A 15,865-nucleotide genomic window follows, 5' to 3' on the forward strand; every position below is an offset into this window, starting at 1 on the left:
ATCTTTTGTTTAAGTATTTAAACAAACATTTTAGAATTTAAAGTGCCATGGTCAGGTCCAATTTCTAAGCTTCATAATATTGTTAAGTAGTCCCCAACAAAAGGTTTAAATGCATGCAAGGTAAAAAACACTGTAATTTTCTCAAAATATAAATTTTATATTACCCCATTTCTCAGAGATTCCCAAACGAATTGTGTGAAGCCGTTCAACGAGTCCTTCTGCCGTAACCCCACCCTTTTGTAGCCTACTCTGCTCTAATTGGTCAACTGACACAGTCTCCTTACAGACTTACTAAGAAGACATTAGCGACATCAATACACATTATTCATCATTAATCCAAGCAATAAAAACGACTACAGACACTAACATTTTAAGACTCATTTAAGCAAGTATGTAAGCTAACCGGGCCATTGCAAAAATTTAAACAGTAGTGCAAAATGCGTTAGCCGCTTGCTAACGTCACTCACTGACAGTATTATAAGCGTTTAAACACCAACATCAATACACATCATTAATCATTAGTCCAAGTTATAAAACGACGACAGACGCAAATATTTTTACACTCATTTAAGCAAGTATGTAAGCTAACTGGGCCACAGCTAAACAGTAGTTTAACTGCAACATGCGTTGCTAGCGCGGCTTACTAATAAGACATTACTGTAAACTAGACATTTTATAACACTCGGGGAAAACAAACACATAATGTAATAATCATACTTACAGGTTGTGGTTAGGAGATGCATGTTGTTCCAAATAAATTGGGGACTGAACTCTTTCATTGCCAAACGTTTAGTAAACCCTTACTTGAAAAAGTCATTTTAACCACTGATCTTTATCCTTTGGTAGTGAAAACAAACTTGCCTTTACAGCTGAAAACGCTGTTTTTTTCGACATGATGTTTACACACTAACTAGCTGAAGTGTCTTTGGCCAAGTCTGAGTTTTTGTTTCTCACGGGCAAGACTGTAGGCGAAGATTATTATACAAAGTGTTTGTATTTATGTAAAGACAGGCAGAAGATTCAAACTATATGATGATTCATTTCAGAGATTCAGAGTCGAGTGCCTACTATTAAATCCAATAACTTTATTAATCGTGCACTTTTTTAAAATACTTTGCACATTGTTTACATTTTAATTGTTAATTTATTTTAATTTCCTGCAATTCCCAGAAACCCAGTTTTGATATAGATATAAATACCTAGTATACTTAAAGTAAATCATATTTTTAGTTTGGTTAAACTTTTTAAAATGCTTTTGAATTCAGTATGAACTTGAAGCATTTATTTATAGTATTTTTTTCTGTTCAATATATCTGTTAAAATACATTCTGCCTTCTCCATTAAGCATGCTGGGCAATGCAAGATTTTGGACAAGAAGAGGTATATTTTAAAAATAAAAGAGCATTACAGCTCATAGGATGGCGCCAAGTGACATTCAGTTTTAGCCCCTGTGCTTGATATTAACAACAGGGCATTGAGATTTATCATTTCTCCTCTCTTTGACCCTGTGCAGATGGCTATAATTTTCGGTGCTGAGGACCTAAAGGATGTAAAGCCCCCTTGTGTTATTCAGAGTTTCATAAACCACAACGCTGTGCTCTATAAGGTGTTCGTGGTCGGCGAGTCGTACACTGTGGTGGAGAGACCATCGCTGAAGAACTTCCCCTTTGGACCATCCGGTAAGTGGGCTTCATCTCTTTCAAAGCAAAATGTCCATGAAAGTCTCTGTGGGATTTTTTTCAACCATGATCCGATAGTTCTGCTTATATGATTTACGTGCAGAGACTAAGGCCTCTGTAAAATACGTTGGCATATGCTAATTTCCGTGGACTTCCATGTAAAACAGTTGCGGTCAGAGGCTGTGCAACCTGTTAGTTTAATGCAAATTCATGAGAACAGCTCTTTGCTGAAATAAGTAATACAGGTGTAATTATATGCAATATAAAAACAATGAGTGGCATGATGTCGGATAGTTACTATACAGGTTTAGCTGCTCATAATGGTCTGTTGAGGTGTAAAATGGGTGTGTGTGTGTGACTTTAAACATCTTTTGCTCTTTCTTTAAGCAACAATGGCATTTACCGTATCCATTAAAAGGGAAATTTAGTGAGCGAAATCTCTGAGGATTAATAGATGTACACCATAAATATTAGCTTGTGACTTTGTGTCTGCATAAAGAAAGAAAGCTGAGTGGTAGATCGCTGTCTCACTTTAAATCAATCGTTTTTATTGCTATTTGAGTGGAGGTTATAAATCTCAGGGTCCTTCGGGCACAAGATTTTTGTTTTTCTTTTCCTCTCTCTCTCTCTCTGTCTCTCTCCCCCCTCCCTCTCCCTGTTTGCCTGGCACTCCTAAAGCCCAGTAAATCTGTGCACTCAATCACGAGTCTCTGCTGCTGTCTAGTGGCTTTTTGCGCACTTGCACTTTTACACTTCATCTCTTATTTAAGTGATTTTGCTGAACTGAACATGTTTTTTTGTGTGTCATACTAATTTGGGTTTTTATTTTGCACCTTTGCAGACAGAAAAGCAATTTTCTTCAATAGCCACAACGTGTCCAAGCCCGAGTCATCGTCTGACCTCACATCTGTAAGCATTCTCTATACAAAGTTTAGGCATCTATACCAGTAAACAAATACGTTGTTTAATATATTGATATTGAGTCTAAATTTTTCTGAATTTATACGTCTTGTGTTTCTGTTTTGTTAGAGAGACAATGTGGAAGGTGTATCTCAGCCACCTAATAATGATGTCATCAGGGAGCTGTGTAAATCTCTGCGGGAATCTCTGGGGGTTTCGCTTTTTGGCGTTGATGTTATCATTAACAACCAGACGGGCCAACACGCAGTCATTGACATCAATGCATTCCCCGGTGCGTATCTCTCCACATAAACATCCTACTAAATACACGTTATACACTCGACACCCTGGCTTTATTGGGTATTTGTGGAATCCATGAAGAGTCCCCGCCTCCACCAGCTCAGACTACAGGCCGAAGTATAGCCCATTTTTTATGTGCAACAAGCATGCCGAACAAGCCCTGAAAAGTGAAGACAAAATGTCTCGATCGCCCCCCAGTGACTGGTCCCAGTATAGCTCATAAACCCCGCCTCCCCCATGTTATTTAATTGGGACTTGAGACCAACTAAACAATTTAATTACACTTCAATTATCTTTTTTTCGAAGCTGGTTTCTGTCATTTACTGTAGTTTTTATCATGCTGATGTAAATTCAAGTGTTTGCTTTTAAAATAAGTTTGTTTTTAGTTAGTTATTTACTCTTATAAAAAGGTGGCGTCACGTCATGATTGACAGGTGTGATATGCGCATTCTGCGAGGGCGGGGCCTTGATTTTGGTACTCAAGACCCAAGATGTCAGCGCCGTATCGGGACACTGGTGGCTTCACTTTTCACCAATAAAAGAGAGCGATTGTGCGTTGTCCATATTTTTTTACAGTCTATGGTACGCAAGGGTACCTGTACGGTGCGCATGACACAATTTTCGTCATCAGAAAAGGGCACACGTGCTGTACCTGCACCACTGTATTTTTGTGCCAGGTTCTTACATTTTTAATACTTTACTAAACTTAAAAAACACCTTACATGAAACATTTTAAAGGGGTCGTATTATGATTTTTCACTTTTTTAACTTTAGTGTGTATTGTTGATGTTTTTATGAAGAAGTCACTAAATATTTTAATTTAAAATGTTATAACTAAATGTTTTATGGCGTTTGTTCTTTGAGTAATATGTGTCAGGTCATATACATTTTGAGACTCACTGAACATAGACCTGTTGCAGAACTTCATATTGGTGGACAAAAGTTTTTCAGATATTAATATGTTAAAACAGAAATCTGAAAAATTGTATCCTTACTATTGGGCCATTTTACTGATTTTTTCCCCCCATTAAAATCTACATATACAGTACTGTGCAAAAGTCTAATACTGCGTTTACACCAACCTCGTTTCAGGCGTCAAAATCGTGTCTACCACGCCTAGTTTGCCGTTTGAATGCATTCGCGCGTGTAGAGCGAAATAGACGGGTGGAAAAAGTTAGCATTTGAAGCGCATCAGAGTCAAAATTCGCTTCTTGTGGGAGGAGGAAGTGCTATGCGGTTGTCTGTTTGCAGGATGGCTGATGTTGATATTGGCTGGTTTGTATTTACTCACCTTACTATAGGGGGAAAATAAACGCCGCAGGTCGATAAACGTCACGCGACTTAAAAGTGAAATGTGTATTTACAACTTACCAGGTTGCCCAATGTCCTCACTGACACTCTTCCAAGCGAGGTCCTTTTTATTACTGTCTCTATAGAAATAAGAACTTGTGTCGTATAGCTCCGGATGACTGCTCATGGAAAATATCAAGCCTTCATGCTAAATGAGTGACTCTGGGCGGGGCTGCTCCTGATTGGTTAACGTGGCGCAAAAATCCGCCAAAGTTAAAAAATTTTAACGTCAAACGCAAAATGCACAAAAGCACCATTTGCGCGTCTTCCACGCCGCGCTAAACGCCTCATCCGCGCCGCGGAACCTCCAGATGCGGGTCAATGCGTCTTCACATTGACTTAACATTGATTGCGCTTGCCGCCTCTACCGTGTCTGGTGTGAACGCAGCATTAGGCCACCACCACCAGTCTTGTTGTTTTAGAAGTTTTAATGTCCATCCATATTTATTTTTCAATATATTTTATTAAGATACAAACAGAAAAAACGGGTACAAAAAAATTATTTTCAGGACTAAATGTCTTCTTTAGGCATCGTCAGTGTTTAGTGTGACCTCTCTTGGCACTAAACACATCTTGAGCGTTTTTGAGCAGAATGAAGTAAAAAGACTAATTTCTTTCAAATTAAAAAAAATTTGGATTCAATTTTATGTAGGTTTAAGAGATCCTGCAGTTTCCTGCTATTGCTCAAGTGGAAGGGGAGTTTACCCTAAAAACTTAACACATCAGTTTAAACTTTTATACAGTTTTTAATACTATACACATTTCCTGTATTTGGTTTCTTGCATTGGTTTCTTGAGCTTAAAGTGTCATACATTTTTTAGATCTGCTCTTTTTTTGTATGCAGGATATGAGGGTGTTCCCGAGTTTTTCAATGACCTCCTGAACCACATCATCAGCGTCCTTCAAGGCCACTCTTCCAGCGATCCGTTGGCTCCGCCTCCTTCCACCCACCAATCCACTTTAGGTGCAGGAGAGCGTAGCTGTGCCCCATCCCAGGAGTGCTGCAGTGTGCTGGCAAAGGAGTCGGACAGCAGCCCCTGGATTGTGGAGGGGGAGGGTGGTCTAAAGGGCCCCTGTCAGAGACTGGGCTGCAACCCGGCCATGTCCCCCAACTTCCAGCAGCATTGCGTGTCCACAATTGCCACTAAAGCATCGTCGCAATGACTGCCCCTGAGCCCCCAGCCTTTCCTTGAACAAATTGTGAAGACAAAGTGAATAATATACAATAACAATAATAACTATAATATATCTGTAATCACAAATAAACTATAATGGGAATAATTGTAATGATGTTGATAATGGGCATTGGCCTCTTTCTCCTACGCCTATGTTTTTTTTTAATAGTTTATTTGCTTTCTTTTTAGTCCAATAACTCAGTACTGTAATGTGAACTTTCTGGAACTCAATATTGATCCGCTGATTTGTGGTATTTTTTAAATCTGTTTTATTCTGAATCAAAGTAGGGAAATTAGTGGAAGTTGAGTCGACTTAACACACTAGTATGATCGGACATTTGAGCTGAAAATGGTTACTCTAGTTGCATACAGAAAGGTTAACTTTAGCAGTCTTTGACACTGAACACACACAATATTCACACCGCCCGGACACCTACAATGTTTTTGTGTTCTATATTTAGTGGCAGTCCCATAGTGTGATGATTCACAGTGTAAGACCTTGGGCATCGTCTCCAAACCTGCTCTTAAATGAAGGCCACATGGAACAGCATGCAGCTTGCATAGACTGAATGCCACCGTGTCTGATTTTCTGACACTCCGTGATTATTTCGTACTTCCACAACTTGACACCTGAAATTTTTCACATACATGTTGCTAAATCAGCATTCTGTTATTTGTCGGTGTTAAGTTTAATTACACAGTTGCAAGAGGATATCTTGACATTCCCTCTGTGTGTGTGTGTGTGTGTGTACATACGTGAGTGCGTAATTTTTTTAAGCAGACCGTCCTTAAAAAGTTCTAATGTTTTGTATTTGATCCAGTACAAGTCATTTTTGTGACTACACAGTAAGCTTCATATTAGTACATATCTTTCAAATATATGAACAAACTGTAAAAGATGGATTTAATGTATATGTTGCGGGTCATTTTTTTGTTGTTGTTTCTAATTGCACAGAAAGAGACATCGGTTTGTAAAAGGGTTAATCGCTTACCATTCCTGCTTTAGAAGGAAATATTGATAATTTTGTTTTTATCGCTAACCTGTTTAAAAATGACTAATTAATACAAAGTATTTAAGTTTTACACAGACATACAGTTAGCTAGGTAACATTAAATAATTTGCTGATTTGGAGACTGATCAAACTAATGTGTTAACAGCCATAAAGTGTTTCAAAAGATTGACTCATTTAGCACTAATTCATAAAAATTGTAAATAAAACCATGTGGTGAAAGAATTAGATATTGATACAAATTAATAACATCATTATTTGATTTGGGGTTGTTGAAAACCGCAGCTTTCGGTTCTTTTTTGCACAAGTTCTTTTAAAAAACTGTAACACATTACAATAAGGTTGCATTTGTTAAGATAGCTAATGCATTAGCTAACAATGAACAATACTTCTCCAGCATGTATTAATCTAAGTTCATGCTTTTTTCAGCATTTAACTCATTCCCTGCCAGCCTTTTTTTTTTTTTTTTTTGAAAAATTGCTCGCTTGCTTTTTTGTGATTTTCAAAAAAGTTTCACAAAATGCTTTCCAGGAAAATGTTCTTCTAAAAATATATAAACATATAAATATATCAAATCAAAAAGAACAGACCATCTGCTTTCAAACAAGCAATAAACAAACTAACAAAACGGGGGGGGGGAACTTTAGTTCTATCTATATTTTTTCTGCTTATGGTTTTTTTTTTTTAAACAAAATTTTTTACCAAAATGCTGAAATAATTTCATTTTTCTGAAGGAATTTTGTTAAGAGATCAGATTCAGAACGATTTTCAAAACATACACAGAGTTTAAAATGAGTAAATAACGTTTTTGCTTCAGTTTTTTATAAATTGGATAAGTGCGCCATATAGTGGATAATCGCGGTATTAACATAATTCGTCAGGAACACATTTTAATGCAAATGTTTTCTCTTAATTGACGAGATAACTTGTCAATTGCGGGGAAAGAGTTAATACATTTTTAATATCAAAAGTTTGTAACTGTTAACATTAATTAATGCACCATGAACTAACACATAGTTAATATATTTATATACTATATAACTGTATTAGCGTTAACAAACATTAACAAAGATGTCAGCTAATGCATTGAGTAATGTTAAGAAATACAACCTTATTATTTAGTGTTAAGCTTTAAGATGTCATAAAAGTTTCACATACTTAGTGCCCATTAAGAGAGAAGTGTTTGATGACCAACGACAGTTTTTTGTACTGTGAGCGTAACGAAGATTAACACAAAGACAGTGGACTTGCAATGTTGTAATGTATATTAGGACAGCGGTAATGCAGGGCAGTTTTCAGCATCTACTGTACTTCAACTGCATTTAAACCCATCCTCCCAACCATGAGCACCTTATGTTGACTGCTGGTGTTCTTGTCCTGAAGGGGTCCATTTTTATGTAACATATTTAAAATGAATATTTTTTCATAGGGAAACTATGCTTTTCTATAATGTCTGCTTCACTGCTATGGACTACAAATGCAAAGGCTGTTATTGAAATGCAATGTTAAAGATCATAAGCCATGTTAACATCAGAAGAAATAGTCTGCCTTTATTTTCATTGGATGTTCAGCCTCTTGCTTGTCCTTGGTGTTTATTCCAAGATATTTGGAATAGGTTTATATGATTAATGTGAATTGTGTTCAGATTAAGGTTGTGTTTTGTATAACCTAAATGATTTTAGCTCTGTAAGAGGTATAGGGATAATGACAGCCTTTGATACAGCTTTACCTTTTGTCTCTGTAATTTTGCCTTTATTGTGCTATCAAATAGAAAAATAATCCTTACCAACTAAATTCCTTGTATTTATAAATATTTTTCCCTGACATGGTTTGGATCTCATATTTGCAAACTACATGCGTAATTACACATAACTAATACTCAATTTACAGTACACAATGTGTCTTTATTTAGTAGTGTTTGCTGGGGCAACCACATAGATAGTGAACATCAAACAGAGTATTAAACATACACTCACATAAAGGATTATTAGTAACACCTGTTAATTTTCTCATTAATGTAATGGTGTGGGGGGTATTTTCTTGGCACACTTTAGGCCCCTTAGTGCCAATTGGACATCGTTTAAATGCCACGACCTGCCTGAGGATTGTTTCTGACCATGTCTATCTTTTTATGACCACCATGTATCCATCCTCTGATGGCTACTTCCAGCAGGATAATGCACCATGTCACAAAGCTTGAATTATTTCAAATTGGTTTCTTGAACATGACAATGAGTTCACTGTACTTAAATGGAATCCACAGTCACCAGATCTCAACCCAATAGTGGAACGGGAGCTTTGTGCCCTGGATGTGCATCCCACAAATCTCCGTCAACTGCAAGATGCTATCCTATCAATATGGGCCAACATTTCTAAAGAATGCTTTCAGCACCTTGTTGAATCAATGCCTCGTAGAATTAAGGCAGTTCTGAAAGCGAAAGGGTGTCAAACACAGTATTAGTATGGTGTTCCTAATAATCCTTTAGGTGAGTGTATTTGTTCTATGGAAATGGTACAACAAATAGCTGACATCTAAGAGGTGTGCTGCTGCGTTTTAGTGCAGTTTTTGCCATTAAGATGATAAAAAGGTACAGAATACACTCACACTATTACAAAATGAATGCGTTAAACAAGCTTATCTGCAGTAAAGCCACAGAATAACCATTTTTCGTTTCTTAAAGCACCTTATAGTGAACCGTTCTTCTAGGAATCCATTTCTTTCTCACCTGTTAATAGTCTAAGAAACCTTTTTCCACTATAAAAAAAACTTTTGTGCAATAGAAAGGTTATGTGAGTGTCTATATGGAACCATACAGCCAGATAAATAACATTTTAGGAGCCGTTTTGTTTTTGTAAAAGTGTGTATACTGTATATACACCAAATCAGCCATAACATTATGACCACCTACCTAATATTTTGTAGATCATCCTTTTGCCACCAAAACAGCCCTGACCCGTTGAGGCATGGACTCCACTAGACCTTTCTATCAGAACCAGCATTGACTTTTTCAGCAATTTCAGCTATAGTAGCCCGTCTGTTGCATCGGACCACATGCGCCTTCACTCCCCACTTTGTACATAAAAGGTGCATAATGGCCCCTGGGGGGCCCCAGTTTGATAACAATTTATAAAATACATAAATTTAATAAATAAACCTCAGAAAAATAAGGCTATACAACAGCACAACATTGTATCATTTAAATGTTAAGTTTTGTAATGTTTTATGTCATACATTTTCTTTGGGACAGCCATGAAGGGATGCACCGTAGCTACACAAGGGGGGGTCGCATGCCGAAAAAGTTTGAGAACCATACTGGTACCTCAGATGTACATATATGTACCTCAATGGTATATATTAGAAAGTATTTATACAAAGATACCGTCCTAGTAACTTCTTTTTCTGATAGTGTACAATTAAAGCAATTAATCTATTTGACATAAAAACAGAAATGGGCAAAGTACAGTTAAAACTGCAGGAATACAGCCAGGGGTTCGGATAATTATTATGTAAATATGTGAAGGACTCACATAGACACAGTCTACTATTTGAGCTAAATGTCTGGCAGAGCTTAGAAACAACGCCACCCTCTTCTTTCCTGCCATTGGTCCACACATTTTCTCCTCAAGTGATCCTGAAAACACGATTGGTCAGACGTTCTGTCCATTACAACCGTCGCTAATCATTGGCCGGCCCCAGTTAACTAATGCGAAAAATCCTTGTTCCCAGGTTTTGACATGTCACTAGAGCAAAGCCACCGGTCCGAACAGAAGTACGGAGAGTAGCTTCACGCCTCGCACATGTCACAAGTAGCACACGACAGATTCAAAGCCGATTTACAGAACAAAAAAATTGCACCAACATTATGCAAACAGCCTAAAGTTGTGTACTTCACAAAAAAATATGTCGTCGATTTGTTTGTCTTCGACCGGACGAAGCTGCGCTGCTAGAGAACTGAGTGGATAAACGGGACTGAATGACGGCTCGTCGCCACGGTGAATGAAGAAACACCAGCTGTTCGCTTCGCTGCAAACCCCGTCCGAACATGGCTGACCGAACAGCACCGAACTGTCATCTACGACTGGAGTGGGTTTACGGCTACCGAGGACACCAGTGCCGCAACAACCTGTACTACACGTCCGCTAAGGAGATCGTCTACTTTGTCGCCGGCGTCGGAGTTGTGTACAACACACGGGAACACAAACAGAAATTTTATTTGGGACACAACGATGACATTATCAGGTAGGCACATCCAAGTTACGCTTTTGAAGAAATTTACGGCGCGTGTATCGAGGTAAATGTATCCCACCAAATGAACAGAAACTATCACGGAAAGTACTGAAGTGGTCAACAATTGTTGTTAATACATGGACGTTGTCCCTGTAGGCCTATTTAAACCCCAACCTCGTCAAAATGCAGATATTGAGGGTAAAGTTGATCCGTGGAGGCGCTGTCCAGCACGCGAGGCTGTTGGAAGGTGATCCCCGTCACGCTCATTTGATCTCCCGATCACCTTCAGGAAGCTCGCGTGCTGGACAGCTCCTCAGCAACTTACAAGGCGCGTTCACATGATGATACGCATTTTTGAGTAATTTTTTAAGATGTTGGTATACGCACACGCGCGTAGGGTCTCGTTTTTCAGCATTTCATGTATTATGAGCGTAAAGTTTAAAGTAGTTCAACTTTAAAACGCGTTCGTGCGTTCTGGTTCACTTCGTCGAGCTCAGTCTAACTGCCTTTGTGATGCGCTTTTAACACTCCTTTAAAGGTTGTTTGTCTAGATGTGGCTGTGTTAAATTCACCTTTAGCCTACATTTCTCATTACCAGTCGTGGTAGTTTTGATAGGTTCGCTGTGCTGTGAAATTATCAAAAATGGAACTTAAATTAAATACTTAATGTATAAAATATAACATTTAACCCGTTTTATATCATTTAAAGCTAGGAAGTAAATTTGGTTGAATTAATAGTTAATATTTTAAAAATAATTACTGTTGAATAGCACAGATAGCCTACCAGTTTTTGAAGTGTGACATTATAATGTAAATTGCTTTTTGTTTGGATATGTAAATAAAGCTATAATGTAAATGAATAGTAGCATAAAATGTAATACCTAACTGCAGGACTTTTTTATTAAATTAATAGCATTTTTATTAAATGTCCATATAAATTATATTTAGTGGTCATAAGGATGTGTCAATCTTAATGATAATTCTGTAATGTCTTAAGGATAAACGTGCATTGATGGAAGGCATCGTCATTCTGTGCGCTATATGATCATCAAGGTTAGGGCATCCTACAGGAGCGCGTGCGCGGGTGTGCGTGCGTCTGTGTTAGTGGGTGTGTCGTTAGTCCGTTTGTGCGTGTGTCAGTTGTGTGTTGTACGTGTGCGGTGTTTTAGTGAGAGCTGGAGGGGGTGGTGATCTGCCCTCGCCGCCGGTCATCTGCCTCAATTCTCCATTATTAATTAAATGACAGCGAAACTGACCTTGGTTACCTTGCATCTCTGTGAATGGGTTTGTGGACACAACGTATCCATCTGTATATAGATACCATGATTGTTGAAATGCTTAAATTAAAGCGCTTAGTTTCTTATGCATATGCTGCAATATGTCATTTGTGCCTTTGTTCAGTTTATTCACTGGCTCCAAGTGAGCTATGTGTGCATGTGTGTCAGATGTCTCATAGGGTCTCATTCATTACTTCAGTAGCCTATCAGAATGTGACCCATTGCTTGGCTCTCTGATAGAGCCATTATGTGCTATTCATGCATATCAGATGCATCTATATGACAGCAGTGCACTGTTACCTATTAGTCTATTAATCTTCAATGCAAGTGTTTTAATACACAGGCAGTCATGTGTTAAGCAAGAATACAATACTGCACCAGTAAATTGCATTTATACATTCTATACAAGACACCTAAAGTACATCAGTTGAGACTAATAGAGAGATATTATTTAAGACGATTGCTAATACAATTATTGGAAGCCTCATATGAAATGCAGAAGGCACAATCATGTACCTACTTCTATAAGGGAACATACAACAATTATACCAGGTCACAAACTTAAGCCACAGGTTTTTAAGCCATTGGTTGCTGAGTGGCTGTTGGCATTGCATTGGTAGCTGGTAGTGAAGCTGGTTTGTATCCATTTATATTTGCCCTTGAGAAATGTTCAGTGGGAGGTAGGGGATAAGTTGAGTTACAGATGTTGAACAGCAGCTTGTGTGAAAGAGAGGGAGAGAGAGGCGGAGGGTGAGAGACCCTATTTTACTTAACAGCCATGCTGTTCTTATCCTATGGTGATTTGGTCTGAATTCACACTTTTAAGGAACTTGTGTAATCATGCTGGGCCGTGTTAAGCACTGCTGATATCTGTCCCAATTCTGCATTAATGTCATACTTTATGAAAACAGCCTCAAGCGCCTACAAAAGCATGTGAAACTTTGTCTTGTAATGCAAATTTCCTCTAGATGAAGTGAGAATACATTAAAATTGAAAACTGCAGAATAAAGTCTTTAAACAAAATACACTGAAGCATTTAATCCATTAAAATAGAACATATTATTATAGGTCTGGGGCCGTATTCACAAAGAATTTTAAGGCTAAAAGTAGCTCCTAACTGGCGAATTTAGGAGCAACTCCTAAAAATAATGGGCGTGTCACTCCTAAATTTAGGACTCCTAATTTTTTTCACTAAGAGTAATTCACAAAGCATTTTAGCCCTAAAAGTAGCACCTAAGTCTGGGACAGCTTAAAAGAAGTCGAGAGGACTCCTAACTCACTAAGACCTATTCACAAAAGATCTTAAAATGTCTTAGGTGCTGATCCTCCTTAACATGGACAGTTTCACCAACTCAAAAGCATTGCACATAGGCTACTTAAAAGCACACTTTAATGTAATCATATTGTTTATAACATTTGTTTCATAATTCATTACATTCATGACAAGCAGGAAGTTTTTTAGAATTACATGAAACAATAATGATATTAAATATTAAATATTATAGGCATACCTGTTGCCATGCTAGTCTGTTTAAAGGCTGCAATCTCAACCCTCTACTGCGATTATAATGCATATACCACCGCCTCTCGCATTCGTCCGGGGTCCGCGACATAAGCGGGAATGCTGCATTGATCTGCAACAAATCCTCTCCCCAGTGATGCGCGGGTTGATCCGAAATGAGCGGATGCATGCGGCACCCGCGGTCACGAGTCATCCAAAAATATTCGGGTCGCGTTCGGTCGGGTTGTTTGAAATAAAGATGGCAATTAACTATTAAACAATTACTACTTGCAAAAAAAATGCTGGCCAGGGAGCGGGTCGGGTACACTATTTATTTTTTATTTTTTGCGGTCCGAGTTGCGAGCGGGTTAGTTGAAAACGTTGGTCGGGAGCCAGTTGTTTTGTACATTGACCCGCGCATCACTTTCTCGCATGTCTCACGCTTAGTTTTGCTTGATATCTCAGTGCCGAATTTCCCTTTTATTACGTTTCTTTTGTCCAGCACCAACTGGGCCAGTAGCAGTAACTGATCCTGCATCCATTTGGGCTTTCTTTTTCGTTTTGGCGAGTTCCACCATCATTTATTTATTACATTAGGCAGGCTTCTTTAATATGGGCAACATTTCCTTGCTTTAAGTAGTCTATTTAGGCTAATAGGATGTACATTAATCAAGCAAGTGTTCATGTAATGTCGTTTTATTATTAGGCAATTGGCGGTTTTCATTTGTATTAGGCTTGATTTAATTTAATTTAATTCACGACTTTTCTTTTATATGTGCATTTCGATGGCATTACTATAATTATTATTTTGTATAGGACACAGACATATTTCGATATTGTAATTCCATGATTTGGTGCGTCTGTGTTATGTTCCGCGTGACAGCCCTGTCATCTAACAACCAATCACCGTGGTCATTGCGAGGCAGCTCGTGCATGAGAATTGACGTCATCCGTAGCAACGAAGACTCACTCTTAGTTTAGGAGTTATCATTTTTCCTTACTAAAAGTAGGTCTGAAAGGCGTTGTGAATAACTTTTAAGAGAAAACTCCTAGCTAAAATCTTTTAGTGCGATTTAGGAGTACTCTTAGTGATAAGATAAAATGCTTTGTGAATACGGCCCCTGATGTATTTTAAGACTTTAAAATTAAGATTTATTAATTATGGTACAGATTCTAATTCCACCTACAACGATTCTGGTCCCTTATACTGTAGTGTTTCATTAATGATTTTTTAAGTTCTTGTATAAAAGTGTCCCAGAAAAATATTAAAATTATGATGTTATCCTAACAAAACTACTACTTTGGCAATTTTGTCAAATGATATACACTCACCTAAAGGATATTAGGAACACCTGTTCACTGAAAAATGATTTAAGCAATTTTGAGCGTGGCATGGTTGTTGGTGCCAGACGGGCCAGTCTGAGTATTTCACAATCTGCTCAGTTACTGGGATTTTCACGCACAACCATTTCTAGTATGCGGCAGTCCTATGGGCGAAAATGTCTTGTTGATGCTAGAGGTCAGAGGAGAATGGGCCGACTGATTCAAGCTGATAGAAGAGCAACTTTGACTGAAATAACCACTCGTTAAAACCGAGGTATGCAGCAAAGCATTTGTTGAAGCCACAACACGCACAACCTTGAGGGTGTGGGGGGTGTTTCTTGGCACACTTTAGGCCCCTTGGTGCCAATTGGGTATCGTTTAAATGCCACGGCCTACCTGAGGATTTTTTCTGACCATGTCCATCCCTTTATGACCACCATGTACGCATCCTCTGATGGCTACTTCCAGCAGGATAATGCACCATGTCACAAAGCTTGAATAATTTCAAATTGGTTTCTTGAACATGAGAATGAGGTAACTGTACTAAAATGGCCCCCACAGTACCCAGATCTCAACCCAATATAGCATCTTTGGGATGTGGTGGAACAGGAGCTTCGTGCTCTGGATGTGCATCACACAAATCTCCATCAACTGCAAGATGCTATCCTATCAATATGGGCCAAGATTTCTAAAGAATGCTTTCAGCTCTTGTTGAATCAGTGCCACGTAGAATTAAGGCAGTTCTGAAGGCGAAAGGGGGTCAAACACAGTATTAGTATGGTGTAAATCCGTCAGGTGAGTGTATATCAGTAGAATTTGTTACAATTAAACATCATCGTAAGACACTAATTACAAGTGAGTTTAAGGCTGATTTCTAGGGGTGGGCAAAAAAATCGATTCTTAGATGAATCGCGATTCGGACGTGGGCCGATTCTGAATCGATTCACAAATGTCAAGAATCGATTCTTAAATGTTAGTTTACAAAATAACGTCACGTTATCAGAACCAAAAGGCGGAACTCAACTGGGGGAGCGGTGATGCACACGGACAACTTAAGAGAGCGCGCCCTGCAAGAGCGCATAGCCGAGCTTACAAGAGCAGAAGAGAAAGAACACTTTAAAT

General features: G+C 38.4%; 2 protein-coding genes across 7 annotated transcripts in view; both read left to right on the forward strand.

Moving 5' to 3' along the window:
* itpk1b (inositol-tetrakisphosphate 1-kinase b) overlaps window positions 1-7,049 on the forward strand; it is a 68,948-nt gene extending 61,899 nt beyond the window's left edge. The window contains exons 8-11 of the mRNA XM_065288567.2: window positions 1,514-1,679; window positions 2,521-2,588; window positions 2,709-2,871; window positions 5,074-7,049. Coding sequence (XP_065144639.1) covers window positions 1,514-1,679; window positions 2,521-2,588; window positions 2,709-2,871; window positions 5,074-5,393 — 717 coding nt within the window. The 3' untranslated portion in view covers window positions 5,394-7,049. The remainder of the gene's footprint in view (window positions 1-1,513; window positions 1,680-2,520; window positions 2,589-2,708; window positions 2,872-5,073) is intronic.
* A 3,124-nt stretch (window positions 7,050-10,173) lies between these two features.
* eml5 (EMAP like 5) overlaps window positions 10,174-15,865 on the forward strand; it is a 133,843-nt gene continuing 128,151 nt past the window's right edge. For all 6 annotated transcript variants that reach the window (XR_010544413.1, XR_010544414.2, XM_065288563.1 and 3 more), the window contains exon 1: window positions 10,174-10,654. Coding sequence is in view for 4 of the 6 variants with exons in the window: in XM_065288563.1 (XP_065144635.1) it covers window positions 10,458-10,654 (197 nt within the window). In the remaining 2 variants the exon portion in view is untranslated. The remainder of the gene's footprint in view (window positions 10,655-15,865) is intronic.

Source organism: Paramisgurnus dabryanus, chromosome 17 (assembly GCF_030506205.2).
Source record: "Paramisgurnus dabryanus chromosome 17, PD_genome_1.1, whole genome shotgun sequence".
NCBI classification, from domain to species: Eukaryota; Metazoa; Chordata; class Actinopteri; order Cypriniformes; family Cobitidae; genus Paramisgurnus; species Paramisgurnus dabryanus.